The 21,722-nt window shown below is 34.5% G+C and overlaps 1 protein-coding gene across 2 annotated transcripts in view; it reads left to right on the forward strand.

Annotated features, from left to right (window-relative positions):
* The window catches only part of SLK (STE20 like kinase), a 58,952-nt gene that overhangs the window by 16,140 nt on the left and 21,090 nt on the right, over nt 1-21,722 (forward strand). For both annotated transcript variants that reach the window (XM_021700225.1, XM_021700224.1), the window contains exons 2-11: nt 4,339-4,503; nt 6,218-6,266; nt 6,815-6,964; nt 13,134-13,206; nt 13,370-13,564; nt 14,147-14,228; nt 15,631-15,759; nt 16,099-17,472; nt 19,422-19,552; nt 19,783-19,906. In XM_021700225.1, coding sequence (XP_021555900.1) covers nt 4,339-4,503; nt 6,218-6,266; nt 6,815-6,964; nt 13,134-13,206; nt 13,370-13,564; nt 14,147-14,228; nt 15,631-15,759; nt 16,099-17,472; nt 19,422-19,552; nt 19,783-19,906 — 2,472 coding nt within the window. The remainder of the gene's footprint in view (nt 1-4,338; nt 4,504-6,217; nt 6,267-6,814; nt 6,965-13,133; nt 13,207-13,369; nt 13,565-14,146; nt 14,229-15,630; nt 15,760-16,098; nt 17,473-19,421; nt 19,553-19,782; nt 19,907-21,722) is intronic.

A 21,722-nucleotide genomic window follows, 5' to 3' on the forward strand; every position in this document is an offset into this window, starting at 1 on the left:
TCAATTATTTTTTCCCCTTTATGTCATCCATTTACATGACATATCTTAAAAATCTCCAAGGACATCAGTAGAAGCATGCAGAAGCAGGATGACTTTTAACCCCACTTGGTCTCTTACCAAGGCTCATATTTTATAGTGTTCCTCTTCAAGGACAGTTCCTCTGGTCTTTTTCCTCCCAAAGTGTTACATTAAAATGGTGAGAGAATAGCTTATCTTTCACTGGCTTATTTCCTCTGACTCAGGGGAGGGTGGGTTCTAATTATTGTTGGCTCAACTGTAGTCTCTTTCTTTGAGAGACAGACTTGATACCATGTTTCACTAGTTATGACAGTTTTTACTTTTTAACATCTCTGAAATTGGGATATGTCTTTTATCCATAGATGTTTTAGTATTGTTGGCCGAGGGGCAGTTGTGATATATCTGTCATTGCCTGTGCATTGTGAACTTAGGTGTATCCTTAGTGTCATATAGTTTCAGCCCCTTGATGTTTCAGTCAATAAACTATTTAAGTACCTTTTGAAGAAAGAATGTGAGACCTGGTTGTTACCTAAAAATCTTTTAGCACCTTGGTTAAGATCAAGAAAATACGTTTCAAAGAAACTCTTGGTGACGGTCGTAGAGAAGCAGTCTTTTACCAAAGCTTTTAATGGGCAGAGAATGATATCCTGTGGAAAAACACAGACATTAGGTAACTCTGAGTGAAAAAGTGATTCAGAAGAGTCAAATTTTTAAGTATTTAACTTCTTATTTGTGCACAAGGAGAATAGATATACAATAACAATCCTTGTCTAAATGTGTCCAGTAATAGTTGTCTAAACAATCCTTGTCTAAATGTGTCTAAATGTGTCCAAATGAGCTCTTTAAAAAGGTATAACATGGGGCTGAGTGGCTCGGTCTGTTAAGTGTCTGCCTTTGGCCCAGGTCATGATCCTGGGGTCCTGGGATGGAGCCGTGCATCAGGCTCCCTGCTCAGTGCGGAGTCTGCTTCTCCCTCTCCTTCTTCCCCTCCCCCCCAGCTTGTGCTCTCGCTCATTCTCTCTCTATTTCAAATAAATAAAATCTTTAAAAAAATAAATAAGATATAAGAATTCAAAGTGATAAAACCTTGTAGTTTAATTGGCATTTTTCCTTCCTGAGTGGAACATAAAATGATGCATTTTTAAAAAAAAATTTATTTATTTGACACAGAGAGAGAGAGAGAGAGCACTAGCAGGGGGAGCGGCAGGGAGAGGGAGAAACAGGCTCTCCGCTGAGCAGATACCTGTCGTGGGTCTCCATCCCAGGACCCTGGGATCATGACTGAAGCCAGAGGCAGACTTTTAACCAACTGAGCCACCCAGGTGCCCCAATAGTAGTGCATCCTAGAATTGACAAAATGTGGTAGATCAGAATATTCTTCTGGAGTGGTAGCAATGACCAGTATAAAGTTATCTTTTTATCCAAAACATATTTTCTGAACCCTAAACATGAGAGTTACTTAATTACTTAATTAGTAATTAGAATTACTTTTTACTTTTGTTTTTTCTTAAGGAAGTAAAACATAACAGTCTACTTAGGAAAATTCTGTATACAGGCTGATACCTGCTTTGTTTATTCTTTTCATCACTTCCGAGGTTAGATAATAGGTCCCTAAGAAATCTCCCATACGCTGATATTTTTTAGTACTTTACTGCTTCTATAAAAATAAGTTCATTTAAAAAATTCAAACAATACAAAAAATACAGAAAAAGTCAAAAGTACCTGAAATTCCACTATTCTCAGGGGTGATGATGTCTTTCCAGATACTTCTCATGCAGCTTTTCATGTGTGAAAGTAGATGTGTGGTTTTTGTAAAATTACATCTTGTGTTTAGTAAGTTGCCTTTTATTCCATTCAGTGTTGTGTTACAGCTACTGTTCCATCTTAAATATTAATTGATTAGTTATTGATTTTAATGGCTGTATCATTTTCCATTGTAGAAATGTGCTGATTATTTAAGCAGGTTCCTGCTAATGGATATTTAGGTTCATTCAGTTTTCCTTATTATAAATAATGCTTTGATGAATAATTTTGTGTATGCATATTTTTAATTTTGTATTAATTATCTCATGATAAATTGTTTTTTTTTTTAAAGATTTTTTCTTTATTTTAGAGAGAGAGAGAGCACAAGCAGGGGGAGGGGCAAAGGGAGAGGGAGAATCTCAAGTAGACTCCACACTGTGCTCGGAGCTGATGCAGGGCTTAAATCTCACAACCCTGAGATCATGACCTGAGCTGAAACCAAGAATCAGAGACTTAACTGACTGCACCACCTAGGTGCCTCTTCTTATGATAAATTCTTAAAAGTGGAATTTGGACATTAATTTATTTATTGAAACTTTTACTAGATTTTAAGAGTTTGGTATTTTTTCTTTTTTTAAGGTATTAGATGCAGTTTTGCTGAAACGATGATAACATAAAATATTGAAATGTCTTTTAAAAACCTAATTAGTATTTTTAAGATCTGATTCTTAACTTTTTAACAAATGGTCTTGGCTCCTACAGTGTATTTGGAAGCCTTTCATTTATAATAAATGGAAATGAGAAGTTATTTACCAAAGAAAGAAAATGAAAAAGTTAAAGTACTAAGTGCAAAGAAAAATAACTGATGGAAGTGTAGGAAAACTGGAAAGGGTAATGATTCAGATAAAGAAAGGGGTTTGGAAACAAACCTGGATTTGAATCCTGGTTCTGTCTCTTACTACATGACCTTGGGGAAGCTTTTTAACCTCTCCAAGTTTGTATATCCTCTTTTAAGGATAATAATATATCATGTAGTTGTTGTGAGGATTAAATAATAGTAATAATTATATCTAATATTACTGAATCCTTACTGTCTATGGCAAGCATTTTATTAAATATTTATATGTATTTTTTTACTCGGCTAATAATATCTTAATTCTCACAAACTTGTGAGATGTTAATATGTCTTATTATGAGGAAACTAAAAGATTTTGTAAGTTGCCCCAGGCAACACAGTTATTAAGTGGTAGAACTACAGTTTGAATCTTAACAGTCTGACCCGGTAGAGCCTGCAATTTGAAACACTATTCTATGTGCATATAAAGCACTTACCACAGTGCATAGCATTTATTAGTTAATATATATATGTTTAGGCTATCTTTTAAGAATAAGTATGTCAAGAGAATGAGAAGAGAAGCCACTGATTGGGAGAAAATATTTGCCAAAACATATCTGATAAAGGACAGTCACTCAAAATATATGAAGAATTCTTAAAACACAGCAATTAGAAAATCAACAATTTCATTTAAAAAATGAGCCAAATATCTGGACAGATACCAAAGAAGATATATAGGTGTCCAGTAAGCACATGAAAAGATGCTTGACATCATATGTTATTAGAAAATGGCAAATTAAAAGAGGAGATACCACTATACACCTATTAGAATGACAAAAAAATTCATACTGACAATACGAAATGCATGTGAGGATGTGGAACAACAGGAACTCTCATTCATTGCTGGTGGGAATACAAAATGGCATAGCAGTTTGGAAGACAGTTTGGCAGTTTCTTACAAAACTGAACATACTTTTACCATATGATCTAGTAATTGTGTTCCTTGGTATTTACCCAGAGAAGTTGAAAACTTAAATCTATACAAAGACCCACATATGGATGTTTATAGCAGCTTTATTCAGAATTTCTAAAACTTGGAAATAACCAAGATGCCTTCAGTAGATGAATGGATAAACTGTGGCACATCTATATGTGATGGACACTTCAGTCCCAAAAAGAAATGAACTATCAAACCATGATAAAACATGGAGGAAGCTTAAATGCATGTTACTAAGTGAAAGAAGCCAATCTGGAAAGGCTATATACTGTATGATTCCAGTTATATGAGTTCTGGAAAAGCTAAACTATGGATGCAGTAACAAGATCAGTGGTTGCTAGGGTTTAGGAAAAAGGGAGGGATAAATAGGCTGAGCATAGAGAATGTTTAGGGCAGTGAAACTATTCTGTATGATATAATGGTAGATACATGTCATACATTTGTCAAAACCCATAGAGTAAGCTCCAAGAGTAAATCCTAATGAAAACCATGGTCTTTGGGGATGATGTGTCATTATGGATTCATCAGTTGTAGCAGGCATACTACTAAGGTACAGAATGTTGATAGTGGGAGAGGCTGTGCATGTGCAGGGGCTGGGACCATATGAGAACACTGTACTTTCTGCTCAGCTTTGTTGTGAACCTGAAACTACTCTAAAAAAATAAAGTTTATTTAAAAAAATGGAAAATAAAATTTTAAAAATCAAGTATGCATTGTGTGACACTTGTGATGCTTTCATTTTTAGGCCCAGAATAAAGAGACCAATGTTTTAGCTGCTGCAAAGGTGATTGACACAAAATCTGAAGAAGAACTTGAAGATTACATGGTTGAGATTGATATATTAGCATCTTGTGATCACCCAAATATAGTCAAACTTCTGGATGCCTTCTATTACGAGAACAATCTTTGGGTAACTATTTTCTGTTGATCTGTAAGAGCCAAAATGAGTTAATTGTCTGAAAGAGGTTTATTAAGTTGTGAAAACCTGTTACTTCTTCTGTTTAATTACTTATGTTACTTGAATTTATCTGATGAGAGGGTCATTAACAACATAATTATCCTTAGCTTCAACAGATGTTCTGATGTGTATTTCCAGTTTTACAGTATTTCATGATTGACATTGGACCCAAATGGAAGAACTTGGTTAAGAATATTAAATTTCCTAAATTATGAAATTAAATGATCTTGTTTGTAATTTAAATTTAGGCATTTACTTAAAAATTTTTTGGAAATTTCTTTTGTTTTCTTAGAAACTGTTTATAATTTCTTACCCTAAACTCTTTGTAAATCATGTAATAAAGTATAGAATACTTACTAGAAATGTTAAATATTTATCTTCTATTTTATCAGACTCACCTTTGGTGCATGATAGAGTGGCTAAGTCTGCATGTATAAATTTTGTTCATTTGTAGAAAATATTAGGCACAAATACATATAGAGATAAAATCATATTTATTATAACTGGTCAGTCACTTGCTCTCTGCTGACTCTAATTTAACCAAGACGCCTTCCTGAAATGGGAGTTTTTGTTTTTTTCCTTGAAGAAAAGTGTTATGATGGAAGTGTTAGGAGAGAAGAGTAGGTAGTGTAGTGCAAGTAATACTTTGGAAATTGAAAACCCTATATTTTTTTATCCTGGTGCTACTAGGTAGGAGCTTGAATAAGTCAGTTAACCTCTGAGTCTGTTTACTCATCTATAAGATGAGTGATCTACCTTCCAAATTATTTTTCAAATGATATAACGAATTTGAAAATAATTTGTAATTGGCAAGCACCTATAAAAAAATAGAGTATATACAAAGGGGAAAAAAGCAGCAAGCTATATAATTTGACAAGTAATTTTTAATAATTATTTTTGTGTGGTGTCCTCTAATATAGTTGTTCAGGGGTCTAGTAGAGTGTTCTCAGAGATTATAATGAAAGTGAACTCCTGGACAGTGAACAGGTAAGATCTTTACTTGAAATTGTTGCAAAATAAAAGGTTGGACATCTGTGAGGGACAGGCTAGTGAGAGATGTAGAATTAATTATGTATAATTAATACTTCAAGGAATTATATATATAAAATTACAGCTGTGATGGGGTAAGATGGAAAAGTACATGGTGGTTTGTCCCAGGGAGATCCGGGAGGGCATCCATCAGAATGTGATAATTGAGCTAGAATCTGAAGCTTTTGTGTGTGGGGTGTGTGTATTTTAACTAAAAGAAGTCTAAGTATTTTGAGGATTTATTCCTATTAGTAAAGTTAAAAAACAGATTTGGTCACTTAAATCATAGTAGTTACATTAAAAATGAGTGCAATAAAATCTTTAGGTGGTGATGAAATGGATATATGATACTGTCCTCAATAAAAATTGTGTACCTAGTAATTTTAGAGAAGCAGGGACACTAAAAATGGTGATTAAAAAATGCACATATGTCTACAACGTGTTCTCTTTGTGCTTTCTCAAAATGTGTACCATTAAGACTCTTAACTCTTTTGACAGAAAATCTTTATGGCGTAAGGATGTCAGCATAATATTGTTTCCATAGCCTAGTGATTCCTTTAGCTTTTTTGCTAAATTGAAGAAAAAATACTCAAACTCAGTGTCATGTTAGACACATGCTTTTTTTGTTTGCTTGCAGATCCTCATTGAATTTTGTGCAGGTGGAGCAGTGGATGCTGTGATGCTTGGTAAACATGTTTTTGTTCTTTATGTTTGTATCTTAAATTATACTTAATCAAATGATTTCAAACATTTAACCTTATATATATATCTTGAATAGGTATCTTGGGTGAAGCTCAATAAATTAAGAAATCAGCCTAATTACATTTTATATTCTTAGATAATTGTAACAAAATTCTAAAATGAAATGTTGAATATAATATGTGAAGAGGGCGCCTGGGTGGCTCAGTTGGTTAAGCGACTGCCTTCGGCTCAGGTCATGATCCTGGAGTCCTGGGATCGAGTTCCGCATCGGGATCCCTGCTCAGCAGGGAGTCTGCTTCTCCCTCTGTGACCCTCCCCCCTCTCATGCTCTCTATCTCATTCTCTCTCTCAAATAAATAAATAAAAATCGTAAAAAAATAATAATATGTGAAGAAAGTAATCTTTGTCGATATTTAGTTCTTCTAAAATAATTCACTAAATGTGATCTTTGACATTGATGGTAAAGGTATACATCTTGCTGATGTGTTTTCACAGTATAACAATGCAGATTTGTTTACTCTTTTCCTTATAGAACTCGAGAGACCATTAACTGAGTCCCAAATACAAGTAGTTTGTAAACAGACTCTAGAGGCCTTGAACTACTTGCATGATAATAAAATAATCCACAGAGATCTAAAGGCTGGCAACATTCTTTTTACCTTAGATGGAGATATTAAATTGGGTAAGTTTCTTCCCTTAAGTAATACATTTGAATTTGTGCTGAGATTTTCCCCTGTATGTATGTGACTTAATATTGTTTTGTTATGACTCAAATGTGTAAAACATGGAGAAATTACTCCATGTTAATTTTTTAAATACTGCCTTGGATAAATAATTCATTAACTCCCAGAATTCCTAAGTAGAGGCAACTAATATAAAGACACTTTAAAAAGAAGGTAAGAAAGGATGGATTTCATTTTCAAAAAGACAAGCTTTAGAAAGACCGGTTAATTCTTTTTACTCCTAAATTTTTGTATATAGACTTAATACTTGTAATACATTTAGAATGAGATAATACATAAAAAAGCTAACTTAGTTTTATCTTCATTTCCAAAACTCATGTCTAGTGCTTTTCTTTTCCCATGTTTAGTTTTATACTCCATTTTATAAATATGGTATCCGACTAAACTAACAAAGTGGGCCTGAAAAGGATGTCTAAAATAAGTATAAAGGACTAGAATTTTTAATTTTGTTTTTTACACTGAGGAAATAAATGATAACTTCATAAGGAGCAAATAGATAAAGATTTTAGATGGAAAACAGATTAATTTCGAATGTACACATACAAATGGAAGATACAGTCCTCTTTAAGTGTATCCAAGACAAGAATTTTTAAAAAAAATTTGGTGATGAAGTCTAAATTTGTCGGGACGCCTGGGTGTCTCAGTCGGTTAAGCGTCTGATCCCAGGGTCATGATCCCAGGGTCCTGGGATCGAGTCCCACATTGGGCTCCTTGCTCATTGGGGAGCCTGCTTCTCCCTCTGCCTGCCACTTCCCCTGCTTATGCTCTCTCTCTGACAAATAAATGAATAAAATCTTAAAAATAAATAAATAAATTTTTGTAATTTGGAAGGATGAAAAGATAAAATATATTCACAGGCCATCTTGTGATACCATTGATCATAATCATTTCACTTTTTTCATGACATCTAAACAGGTATAATTGGGATGCCTGGGTGGCTCAGTCAGTTAAGTGTCTGCCTTCAGCTCAGGTCATGATCCCAGGGTTCTGGGATAGGGTCCCTCATTGGGCTCCTTGCTCAGCAGGGAGCCTGCTTCTCCCTCTGCCTGCCGCTCCCCCTGCTTGTGCTCTCTCTCTCTGACAAATAAATAAATAAAACCTTTAAAAAAAATAAACAGGTATAATTTGATATACTAAATTTTAACCTTTTTGTTGTGAAATAATATAGTTATAGAAAACCACACAAGTAATTGTGTAGCTTAGTGATTTCGTAGCTTTGTAGATGATAGTTTTGTAACTACCCCCTAGGTCAAGAAATAGAACTAGCGGCTCTTCCATGTGTCCCATCTTAATCACTGTCCCTCTCTTCTCCACAGGTAACCTTTATCCTGACCTTTATAGTGATCACTTCTTTGAGTTTTTTTTTTTTCCTTGCGTTTCTTTATGTCTCTATCATCCAGTGTTCATCTCTTGACTTTAGAGTTTAGACTTTCCCATATTTAAAACCTGATTTTTCTTCTAAGTCTCTTAATTTATAGGTTCCCCCCCCATTTCTTTCTTTTCTTTACATTTTATTTATGGCATGCATTTTCATGGGGGCCAAAATTGGTTCTTAGGGGGCAAAAAAGATCTTAGATATTACAGTGTTTAATAATCCTCCAAAGGCCCACAGTACACAAACAGATAGTATATCTGTGGTGTTAAAATTTCATGGGGGACGGGAGAATTAGGAAAAAATGTCTAAAGAGGCTCCTTGGGGAATGATGATGAAAAAAACGTTGAGAAGCACTGAACTATGAGACCTGGGTGTTGGACCTGTAGAGTTTCCCTCAACCTGCATTTTGCTAATTGCATACTCATGATCATTTTATTTCCTTCAGATTTGCAGATAAATGCAAAGGCCTCATCAGTCTCAAATTTGATTCTTTGGCCAGACTGTATTTAGGTGGTTTTGTGTCCTTTCACTGGGGAGACACATGTCTGCCTTTTCCTTTTTTTTTTTTGTTTTTTTGTTTACAGCTGTTGATGCTTAATGCCTAGATCTGTTCTTTGGTTTGAGTTGCAAAATGAATTCTATCACTTTGTTTTCATTTATTTTTTTGATTATAATTTTGATATAATTATTTGCCAATTATTTCATTATTTTTATTTATCATTGTAAAATTAGGAATAATTATATAAGATGACACCTCCCTTCAACTGTTTGGTTACTCAGGAGTATAGTTCAAATGGACAAGAGAGGAAAAATGCTTGATTCCTTCTTTTTATTTATGTAGCTTTAAAGACCATGAATTGGTTCTCTCTCATCGTCAGTTGGTAACTGGTATTTAAAAAATATTATTAATTCATGAATTTAATTTAATTTTATAAATTTGAAATCTATAATTTTTATCCTTATTAAAGCTCACATTATACCATCTTTGATCGATGGGAGCCTCTTCAAGTTGGTATGTTAATCCTTTTGACATGACTTTAGTAACCTTTGATAGCTTCTTTGTTACTATGTATTAGGTTGCGGTGTTTCAGGCTTATCTTATATATTTCCTGCCTCCAACCTGTAATTTAGCCATTTCTTTAAGAAGCCCTAGTTTCTTTTAGTAGGATATGGTATTTCAAGACTACATCTGAATTTAGAAGTGATTAACAGTTTCTGGATTGGCCATCATTCTAGGCCTTTCCAGAGGACAGAGCTAGGTTCTCATGAGTTCCTATGTATTTCCTAATCAAATTCAGGATGTTTGTTTTTGTTTTTAACCTAACCTCTTTGGTATTACATGTGTATCTCCTTCTATCCTGAGAGTCCTGGTTCTCAAGGACATTGATGATAGATTTAGAACATCCCATACATAATTACTCACTTTAGTTCCCTTTTCTATATTTAATGCTCACCACTAGTCCTTATGTTGCTATCTCTTTGGTCATGTTGGTTGTCTGAAGTTTATTCTCTGGTAGATAACTCTGGAGGGGCTCTCTGAGTTCTTATCTAATGATAACAGTTCTACCCATATTTATACTTTGAAGGTCAGTTTTGCTGGATAGAAAATCCTTGGCTAACATTTCTTTCCTTGAGTATCTGAAATATGTTACTCTGTTTTCTTCTGTTATAAAGTGTTGTTGTTGAAAAGTCTGATGATAATCTGCTTTTCTTTCTCTTTCAAGTCATGTGCTCATTTGCCTAGATGCCAAAGAATTTTTTTTCTTCAAGGACCAATAATTTGACTAGACTTTTCTCTAATACGTTCTTATAATATTCAAGGCTTTTTTTTTTTTCCAGGAAGGTTTTCTGGAATTAGAGGTTTGAGTATTTGTTCTGTTCCCTTGCATTGACTGTCATTTTTAGGGACTTTTTTGTTTGTTGGCTTTTCCAGTCATCAATATTTAAAAACTTTCTCCCAGATTCTTTTTATCTTTCTTCATTTAAAAAAAATTGTGGTGAAATATACTTGAAGTTTACTGTTTCAGCTATTTTTAAGTGTACAGTTCTGTAGCATTAAGTATATTCCCATCATTATGCAACCATCACCACTATCCATCTCTAGAACTTTTTTCATCTTTCCCAATTGACACTCTGTACCCATTAAACACTAACTCCCAATTCCTCCCTCCCCCCAGCTCCAGGCAACTACCATTCTACTTTCTGTCTCTATGAATTTGACTACTCTAGGTACCTCATGTAAGTGGAATCATACAATATTTGTCTTTTTATGACTGGCTTATTTTACTTAGCATAATGTCTTCAAGGTTCAACCATATATTTATGTAGCTTTAAAGACATGAACAGCCTCTTTTAAAGGCTGAACAATGTTCTGTTACTTACATGTACCACATTTTGTTTATCCATTCATCCATTGACAGACACTTTACCTTCTACCTTTTGGCTCTTGTGAATAATGCTGCTATGAACATGGGTGTACAAATACCTGTTTGACTCCCTGCTTTCAATTCTTTTGGGTGTTCTGGAAATGGAATTGCTGGATCATGTGGTAATTCTGTATTTAATTTTTTGAGGAACTACCATTTTCCATAGTAGTTGTACCATTTTACATTCCCAACAGTAATGCACAAGGGTTCCAATTTCTCCACATCCTTGTCAACACTTGTCATTTTCTGTATTTTTGATGATAGCCATCCTAATGAATGTAAAGTGGTAATGGGTGTGAATTTGTTGTTTATTTGCTCTTGCATTTCTCCTAGTTTAGTCTTTTTTTCTAAAATGATTTTTTCTAATTTTTCTTGAGTTCTGTTACCTCATAATTGAGTTTTGTAATTCTGATGTATGTTACTCTTTTATGTTTTATATCATTTTTTAAACTCTGGTAGCTCATTTAAAAATAGTACATTATCATTTTGATCCATTCTGGTGCACATTTTTCTGTAAATGTATTTAGAATCTTCAATATAGGAACATACTTTTGTGTAAAATAGTGCATACCTTTAAAAGTAAGTAAATTATTGAAGATTTAGGAATGCCAAAATAGTCTTGACTTGGTTGACAGTTGCAATTTTTGTTTTATTAATTTGTAAATACTTAGAGAACCTTCTATTTCTGTGATACCCTGTTACATGTACACAGCTGTAAAGAACCATACTATCCTCAAGAACTATTTAATATACTACAGTAACAAAATTTTTATGATGATTTTATCAGGTCATATTGTTGCAAATGGAAATAAATGTGTAAAATGCTATTTAAACAGACCAACATATACATGCTGCATCATTATATGTAGAACTACAAAGCACATAGCAACCTTAATTTTCCCCTTTGCACAGCAATTAAGGTGCCTTTTTGTCCATCTTTAGTTTACTTCGGGTGCTTAGAGAGATAAGAATGTAGACAAGGGACAGTTGTTGTTTAGGCCTGTTTCTGGACCTCTCTTCCCCAGTCATATTCTGAGGGGAGAGAGTTCAAAAGAGTATTAATAGGCTCTAGAAAAACACTAGAATAAGTACTGAGCTGAATTTACCTGAGTACGGAACCTCTTCTGGCAGGAATTTAAATTGTTTCAAGTCCTTCCTCCCCAAAACATGAGAAACTTTTAAGTTGAGGAGGTTGGGGGTTGGTGGGGATGGATAGTGGTGAAGAGTCCTGAATAAATCTATTTACACTGTATCTTCCACAAATATATCTTCCAAGTTTAGTATGTTTTATTTGCTTACTCATTTATGAATTTCATTATAAAACATTACTGAAATATGTAATAAAGGACTTTGTACACCACATTAGGAAGCTTAAAATTCATTCCACAGGCAATAGGTAGCTACCACTATCTTTTAAGTGGGAGAATTATGTGGTCCAAAAAAAAACCCCCACCATATAATAGACACAAGTAATTAGAATACAGTCAGGATTTTATGAGCTTTAAGAGTTCTACCAACAGAAGAGCACAAAGGTTAAAATTATAGATATGGCTACTAATAGTAGCTACCATTTATTGAGTATATATTCTGTGCCACTTCTTGCGGTTTGAGCACCAAATATTGGATTTTTGATATTTATTCATTTTGAGAATTACGGCATGTCAAACGTGAAACCTAAAAGTTATGTATAAATGGTATGAGGTAATTATGCAGCAAGAGCAAATTTGTGTTGCTATTAATTGTTCTCTAAGCTCTAAGCTGAAAAGGTGGGGTTGACAACTGATAAAGCTATAATGTTGTTGTTCTCTATAATTTAAATCAGAAAATATGGTTTTTGTCTTTGTAATATAATTTTATGAAGAAATTAGCAAGACATATGCTGTCATAAAGGCTACTTTGTAATTTCTGCTTTTCACACTATAGAAAAAAATGTTTATGTCTATCAATTTAATTACAGCATGTACCACTAGTTGGCATTTGTTTTGAAGTGGGTAGACTGGTCTGTTTTAAAGTTACTATTTTTTTTTTTTTATCAATTCTGAAGAATTCATGATCTGAATATGTATAAAGATGGTAGTATTAAGTGTATCAATGATAGGATATTTTCTTTGGCAGTTTTTTTGGAGGGGGGGTTGTGGTAGAAAGAGTGTGTTCAAAATTAGGATGGTAGAGAAGTTACTCTTTCTGTTTTGTTTACGCTTTAATAAGAGTGGCCTTGTTAAAGACTTGAAATGCTTTTCCCTATGTTAAATACAGTGAACTTTGCTAAAAAACTATTAATACTTTTGTATGATTGCTTATTTCAAGCGGATTTCGGAGTATCAGCTAAAAACACAAGGACAATTCAAAGAAGAGATTCCTTTATTGGCACACCATATTGGTATGTATTCAGCTTTTTATGGATTTATAGTATTATGTCAGAAACTCTTATCACCTATTACGCATTAATTTTGTCCACATAATTGATTATACTGTCTTTGATGTGGCTTGCAATCGTTATTCTTAAGTTAAACATCTTAACTTTTAATTCTTTGTCTTCATAGGATGGCTCCTGAAGTAGTCATGTGTGAAACATCTAAGGACAGACCCTATGACTACAAAGCTGATGTTTGGTCCCTGGGTATCACTTTAATAGAAATGGCTGAGATAGAACCACCTCATCATGAATTAAATCCAATGCGAGTGCTGCTAAAAATAGCAAAATCAGAGCCCCCTACATTAGCACAGCCATCAAAATGGTAAAATATTCTAAATGAAGCCTTTTACGAAGCAAAACTTGATGTTTTATTCTCCCAGCTTTTCAAGGGTATTTAAATTTAGTTACATGGTACAAAGACTGTATGAGTAGAAAACTGATTTTTGGTAATTTTTTTTTAAGACTTATGGACCATACAATCTCTTATAACTAACTTTTCCCATAAATTTGAAAGTATCAGTGATTTGAGGTCTACATGAAACAACTGTATATAATACAGTATTTTCTGTACTGTAAGAAAGTGAGGTATATATGTGATTGATTTATATTTGTGGAATTTAATAGAAGAGTTTCTGTGAGTTTTCGCATACTTGTGAATATATGACTATGTCTCTCAATGTCTAAAACTATGACTCTACATACATATATATTTAATTTTGTGTTTACAGATGATATCTTAATATTCATCTTATTATGAAATCTTAGTAGTCTCATTAACTAGTTTTCTTATGTTGAATAGTATTAACATACATAATAAAACACAATATAACTTATCAGAGTTTTGTTTGATTTTTAATAACAGGAAATAAAATAGAAATGTCATTGTTAAAATTTTATTTTGAAGGTCTTCAAATTTTAAGGACTTTCTAAAGAAATGCTTGGAAAAGAATGTGGATTCCAGGTGGAGTACATCTCAGCTACTGCAGGTAAGAGAAGAGTAATATGACGACAGTGACCATGTAATTGTTTTAACATCTCATTAAGAAGAATACAATTTCAGTGTATTCTCTTTTCACTTGAGTTTCCCTGTGGAAACTCAGAATATATTGTAGTAGTAAACATTTGCTTTACAAACATACATGCTGCCATTACCAAAAGGCATTTAGCTTGTAAGGCATTCCTTTTGTGCTTTTTTGATTCAGTTTAATTGTATTCTTTTTATTCTGTTAGTTATTTCCACTTAGTTATTTCCAGTTTGTCTCTCCAGTTACTAGATAGCAAGCCCCTTGGGGGCAGGGGTCATGAGCTAATTCATTTTTTTTTATATCTCTTACAGTGAGGATAAATATTCAGTAAATACTGCTGACTTTTTTTTGAAAAATGGTGTTAAAGTGATTGGATAATTTTGTTTTATAGCAGGACCTATTTGTAATATCTGAAAGAGAAATTTGTTAAATAATATTACAGGTAGACAAACAGAATGACAAATCTTGAGGCAGTTACCTGTTAGATTGAGTTACTTTGTAACTCCTTCATTGTAGTATTTTAGGTTGATTTGTTTATCACAGGAGAAGAAAGCAGAAAAAATTGCCTTGCTCTCTGCAAGAGGTACATCCCTAGAACACACTTTCTCTTATTATTTTATTACCCCCCCCCTTTAGAAGATCTTAGTCTGTGACAGGGCTGCTGAGTGTACAAAAATGAATAAAATGGCTTCTTACTCTTAAGAATATTAGAACCTTGTCAAAACAGTTATTTGCAGACACTTTTTTGTTTTTTTAAAGATTTTATTTATTTGAGAGAGAGAGAGCATGAGCAGGGGGGAGAGGGAGAGGGAGAAGCAGGCCCCCCTGCTCAGCAGGGAGCCCGATGCAGGACTCGATCTCAGGACCCTGGGATCATGACCTGAGCTGAAGGCAGATGCTTAACCGACTGAGCCACCCAGGTGCCCTTATTTGCAGACACTTTTAACAGAACTCTAAAGCTTTGTATAATTCTTTTATTGAGGCTTTATCCAGGATTTATATATATTGTTGTTACTTTTTAAGAACTAAAACTGTCAATTTGAAACTTGCTTTAAAATTTAATTTAGATTATGAAATTTCGAACATACAGAAAAGTACATATACCTACTACCCAGAAATGTGTTACCATTTTTGACATATTTCCTTCAGATTCTTAAAAAGTACATAGTTGCAGGCAGCCCTATTCCTGCTCAGTCCCCTTCTCCTCCTTCCTTGCCCAGATGTAACATTATTTGAAGTTGTTTATATTTTTGTTACCCACATGTTTATATTTTTACCACATAATGACATGTGTATTATGTGTTTGAAATTTTATAAGCAAGCATTTCAGCTGATATTAAGTATGCTCTTAATGATCAAACAGCATCCCTTTGTTACGGTTGATTCCAACAAACCAATTCGAGAGCTGATTGCAGAGGCAAAGGCTGAAGTAACAGAAGAAGTTGAAGATGGCAAAGAGGAAGATGATGATGAAGAAACAGAAAATTCTTTGGTCAGTATTTAGAAAGGAAATTTATTTAGGTAATATTTAGAGTCAGATTTTGAGGTGGAATTGCACCTGTGTCTAAAGATTAATTGGGAGGTAGCAGTATAAAATCTTTAATTTTAAGGGTGAAGATTAACAAGTTTGCCCTTTGCTGTCCATTTTTGTCGTATTTATTTGAAGATTTGTCAGTTCTTTATTTTTTTAACCTCATCAAATTTTAATTAAGATACTAAATCATTATATATTATTTAAATCATATATTTATCTAGATACAACATATATATTGTTTTGATCCCCATCTTGAAGTTATGTTTTAACACTAAAATTGTATAAAATCTTTTTTAGCCAATACCTGCAAGTAAGCGTGCCTCGTCTGACCTCAGTATTGCCAGCTCTGAAGAAGATAAACTTTCACAGAATGCTTGTATTTTGGAATCTGTCTCAGAAAAAACAGAACGTAATGCTTCTGAAGATAAATTTAACAGCAAAGTTCTTAATGAAAAACTCATCACTGATGAACCTGAAAAAGCTGCAGAGGGTATTAATGAACATATTAATGATGTTCACTTAGAAGCTATGGCTGAACTTCATAATAGAACAACAGTAATTGAGGAAAATGGGAGAGAGGAGAAGAGACCCAAGCTTGAAAATTTGCCTGACACAGAAGACCAAGAAACAGTGGACATTAATTCAGTCAGTGAAGGAAAAGAGAATAACATAATGATGACTTTAGAAACAGATACTGAACAGATTCTGAAACCTGCGGAAGAAGGGGATCAGGAAAATAAACAGATATTTGAAAATAAGATTATGAAATCTGAAGAAATTAAAGACACTCTTCAAACAGTGGATTTAGTTTCTCAAGAGACTGGAGAAAAAGAGGCAGACATTCAGCCAGTTGAAAATGAAGTTGCGCTTACAAAGGAAGACACCCAAGAGAAATTGGGAAAAGATGACAAAATTCTAGAAGATGTGATCAGTGATGCAAGCCATTTGATAGGAACAGATGAGGCAGGAGATGTTGCTCAGAAGGCAGTTGAAAACAATGCTGAGGATGCTCAGAGTAATGATGGGAAAGAAGTGGTTGAAGTAGACCAGAAATTAGTAAGTAAGCCCACAGAGGGTCCTGAGGCTGGTGGTACTGAGGAAGTTCCTATTAAAGACGTAGTAGAAACTAATGAGATAGATCAGAAATCCGTGGAGGGTAAAGATGAGGAACAATTAATCAACAGTTTGGAGAACATAGTGAAGACCAATGAGGAATCTGGGACAAATGAAGGTGAGGAAATTACTGAGTCCAGTAGCAATGAAGAAAGAGAGGTTAGACGTGTAGTAACTCATCCTGACCAGAAGGCTTTAGGAAGTGAAACTCGGGATGCTCAAGAAGCCACTGCTCAGATAGATACAGAGCAAAAAGCAATCCCATGTGAAGTGCCAATTAAAACAGAACCTCAAGTGACTCCCTCTTCACAGCCCAGTGAACCTCAGCCTGTTCCAATACCCAGTATTAATATCAACTCTGAAGATGCAGAAAATAAAGGGGAAATAGGTGTTTTATCAAGAACTGAAACCATGCTGCTTCCAGAATCCGAGAATCAAAAGGAAAATGATACTGATTCAGGCACTGGTTCCACTGCTGATAATAGCAGCATTGACTTGAATTTATCCATTTCTAGCTTCTTAAGCAAAACTAAAGACAGTGGATCAATATCTTTGCAAGTAAGTATATGTGGGTCCTTGTTTGCGTTTTTCATCGTTTTGGCAATTTACAGTATATGTGAAACAGATATTTTGAAAATAAAACAGCACTAAATCAGTGTAGTACTAACCCTATAAAATTCTTAAGGCCTATGAAGGCAATCAACTATAAAGAATCAAGGAGAGAGGTGCTGGATATAATCTTTCAATTTTTTGGCAATACCTATCTATTTTTGCCAACTTGATGTAAACAGTGGAAGTTACTTTGTTTGCGTTCTCTTATTGCACATATTTAGATATATTTTAGGAAGAATCCATAATATATAAAAGAATTGAGGAATTGAAAGAATGATCTCTTTTTAAGCACATTTAGAGTATAAATGGTCCTTGATTTACCAGTGGCCCATACATTGTTGCCTCCTCAGCCGTAGTTAATACTGCCGTGAGAACCACTGTGGGAGAACAAACAAAAAATCAAAAACTAGAACACAGAACAGTTGGAGCCTTTAGAGCCATTCTCAAACCTGAATGTACTGAAGAGTTACCAGGGGTCTACATGATCAGGGGTATAAACGAGACTTAATGGTGCTAATGGTGATCATTTACCAACCCATGCAAATGTTGAAGCTTTACGTTGTACACCTGAAACTAATATACTATTTATTATATGTCAAGTATACTCAGCATGAATAAATTATTTTGAAAAGGAGTTTCAGGGAGAGCTATGTTGAGGTCTGGGGTAGGGCCCAAGAATCAATATTTGTAACAGAAGATCCCATGGAATTCTGATACAGGTGAGCCACAGACTACTTAGATACTCTGGGTTGATAGCAGAAGAGAAGACTGTACAAAGCAGGAACAACTTAGGAAACTGACCTTAGGAACAAGACTCCAGGGCATGACTGATGAGTCTGCCTGTCTGTACCAAATTATTACACATACTGCCTAGATTGTCTTCAGTTAAATTCCGTTAATTTGAACTGACTTAATAGCCTTTTAAAAAAATCCAAATACTTTTTTTGAGGATTAAGGTGATATTAATTGTAGATACTTGAGTAGGAACTGAAGAAATAGAAAGTTTGGATTTACAGGGTGGCATGCGCACCTTAGATTTTAGGGGAAGCCTGGCTAGATAGGGTGCCATAGTCCAGGACTTAGGAAGAGAAGCATGAGTATACTGGCAGCCTGGAGAGTCGAACACTAAGAGGTTGCAGGAAGGTGATTGGAAAGTGCCAGAGACAAACTAAAATCCTAATGCATTTTGAATTTAGTATTTTCATATTCCACTTTTGCTCCCTCTGCTTTCAGACCCTTCCCCCCATATCAAAACCAAGTAATTATTCTCAATACTTAGGTATTCCAGCTGTATTTTTGGGCATGTTATATTTCTGTTATTTCTATTTGGATTTAAAAAGCATTTGGATACCAGCTGAGGAATGGAATTTGGTCTTGATAGAGAATGGTAGGCAATAGCTATCAAGCAGTAGAAGTGTTATCTTTCTAATAACTCTAAAATCACAAGTCCACCTCTCTTTCTGAGATGGAGGAGGGCTGTTGATATTATTGTTGCTGATGAAATGGATTTTGATTCCCAGTCCTGGTAGTGTGTAAAAATTACCTCGGGAGTCTTTCTAGAATGCAAATTCTCAGCCACCCTATTAATTTAGATTCTTTAAGGGATGAGCCCCAGGCATTTATTTTTAAGTGTTTTGTCAGTGGTTCTAAAACTGAAAAGCAGAGGTATCTGAGAACTTAAGGTCAAAAGAGGAAGAAAAATGATTAACATGTAAAAGTTATACTAATTAGACATTTATGTGAATGGTTTACCACTTGTGCCTAATTATGATGCGGTAACATAAAAATTATACATGCACAGTTCTGTGTTCTGTGTTGTGTTTTGTTAAGAAGAAAATGTTTTCTGTCTCCAGTATTTTCCTTATAAAGCCTAACTAAAATAAAATCTCACTCAGGAAACAAGAAGACAAAAGAAGACATTGAAGAAAACACGCAAATTTGTTGTTGATGGTGTAGAAGTGAGTGTAACAACGTCAAAGATAGTTACAGATAGTGATTCCAAAACTGAAGAGTTGAGGTTTCTTAGGTGAGTAGAGAACATAATTAAAACTGGTTTTGTGACTTCCTTTCAGTCTCTGCAAAGTATGAAGAATAGAGAAACAAGACTAAAGTCTTGGCTAATTTTGGATTATTTTTATTACTTTATCATTTGAAAATACTGTTATTGTTAAAGTTTTTTTTTTTTTCTTAAAAAGCATTACTTCAAAGGTGTAATTTTTGCTGTCTTCCCCTATTATTGCTGTTAAATTTTATCAGACGTCAGGAGCTTCGGGAGTTAAGATTCCTTCAAAAAGAAGAGCAAAGAGCCCAACAACAGCTCAATAGCAAGCTGCAACAACAGCGAGAACAAATTTTCCGGCGCTTTGAGCAAGAAATGATGGTAAAGTCTTAGATTTTGTACCATTTTGTTAATACTGAAATTTAGTGCTTTAAAAAAAACCCCACCTTTAGAACTTGTTCTTTGATTACGAGATTTTCTCTGGCTTTGTTAGTATTTCTGGCCTTTATCTCTTTGGTGTTCTAGTATGTCTTTTTTCCTTTTGCATGAAAGGATCTTCTATCTCAGTCTTCCTGTCACTGACTTACAGTGTGATGGGTGTCTTCCAGTTTTCTTTGATTAAAATTTATCATGAAAACCTGGATCATGAAGCCAGTAGATGGTCTGTAAAGTTCTTAGGTGTGCCTATTTCTGGATAATTTTTCAGTGTTACAATTTGACCTCTCATATTTAGGATCCAGGATTTTAAGGCAGTCTAGAATAGTTGTCTTCAAGCCTGTCTGAATATTAGAACTACTTGGGGCTTGTTCAAAACATGCTTGCTTCTCTGGCTCCTACAGTTAAGCTTCCACATCCCTATTCACAGCTGCTAGAGAAATTGGTGCTGACTAGCCAAGGGTACTTGTCATAGAGTCTTTCAATTTTTACCTTGGGTCCAGAGTTGGAAAAGGAATAAGTAACGTGTTATAAAATTTCAGTAATTTATTGAAACATCTAGCTTAATGAAGGTTAGAAAAAAGATCATTTCAGATGTTATAGTATTCATGTTTTGACTATAGTTCTTTTGCTGTTCTTATAATTACAAAGATTGTTTTCTGTGAAGTGTGGCATTGTTGATTACATTTGTTGGATCATAACTGAGAATTCCTTTTTTTTTTTTGAAGATTTTATTTATTTATTTGACAAAGAGAGACACTGTGAGAGAGGGAACACCAGCAGGGGGAGTGGGAGAGGGAGAAGTAGGCTTTCCGCGGAGCAGGGAGCCCCATGTGGGGCTCGATCCCAGGACCCTGGGATCATGACCTGAGCCAAAGGCAGACACTTAATGACTGAACCACCCAGGCGCCCCCATAACTGAGAATTCTTAAGAAAATACTGAACTTTTGTTCACATTGACTGATTTTATAGTACTCAACATTCTATTTTCAGGAACCTTATAAAAATTGCATCTCTTTTCCCCCCAAATATTTTCTGAAATGTTTTGCTTTTTACTTTTTTATTTTTTATTTTTAGTTTTTAGAGCTGAAGGGAGGGGTAGGGGGAGAGGGAGAGAGAATCTTAAGCAGGCTTCATGCCTAGCACAGAGCCCGATGTGGAGCTTAATCTCACAACCCTGAGATTGTGACCTGTGCCAAAATCAAGAATCGGATGATTAAACAACTGAGCCTCCCAGGTGCCCCTTTACTTATGTTTTTAAAATACCTTTATAAATATTTAGCTTTACCTATATCCAAAATTATACTCAAGTATTAAGTAGGAATCTTTTGTTGAAAGAGCAGATTTATAATTTCAAAAGATTTGTCTCAGTGAAATAGGATGTTTAAGAATCTTAATGTGAGGCGGTAGGGCACCTGGGTAGCTCCATTGGTTAAGTGTCTGCCTTCAGTTCAGGTCATGATCTCAGGGTCTTGGGATTGAGCCCCGTGCTGGGCTCCCTGCTCAGTGGGGAGTCTGCTTCTCCCTCTCTGTCTGCCTCCCCCGCTTGTGCTCTTGCTCACTCTGTCTCTCTGTCTCTCTCTTGCAAATAAATAAAATCTTTAATTTAAAAAAGAAGAATCTTAATGAGGAAGAGTAAATCTGAATATGATAAATAATGGTACATTATTAAAGTAGACTTTGGATAAGACCTTTGATTTATCAAACATTTATTGGATAAATACTGAAATTTTTCTAACTTTAGTACTTCATAGCAATGGAT

This window comes from Neomonachus schauinslandi, chromosome 6, assembly GCF_002201575.2.
Source record: "Neomonachus schauinslandi chromosome 6, ASM220157v2, whole genome shotgun sequence".
NCBI classification, from domain to species: domain Eukaryota; kingdom Metazoa; phylum Chordata; class Mammalia; order Carnivora; family Phocidae; genus Neomonachus; species Neomonachus schauinslandi.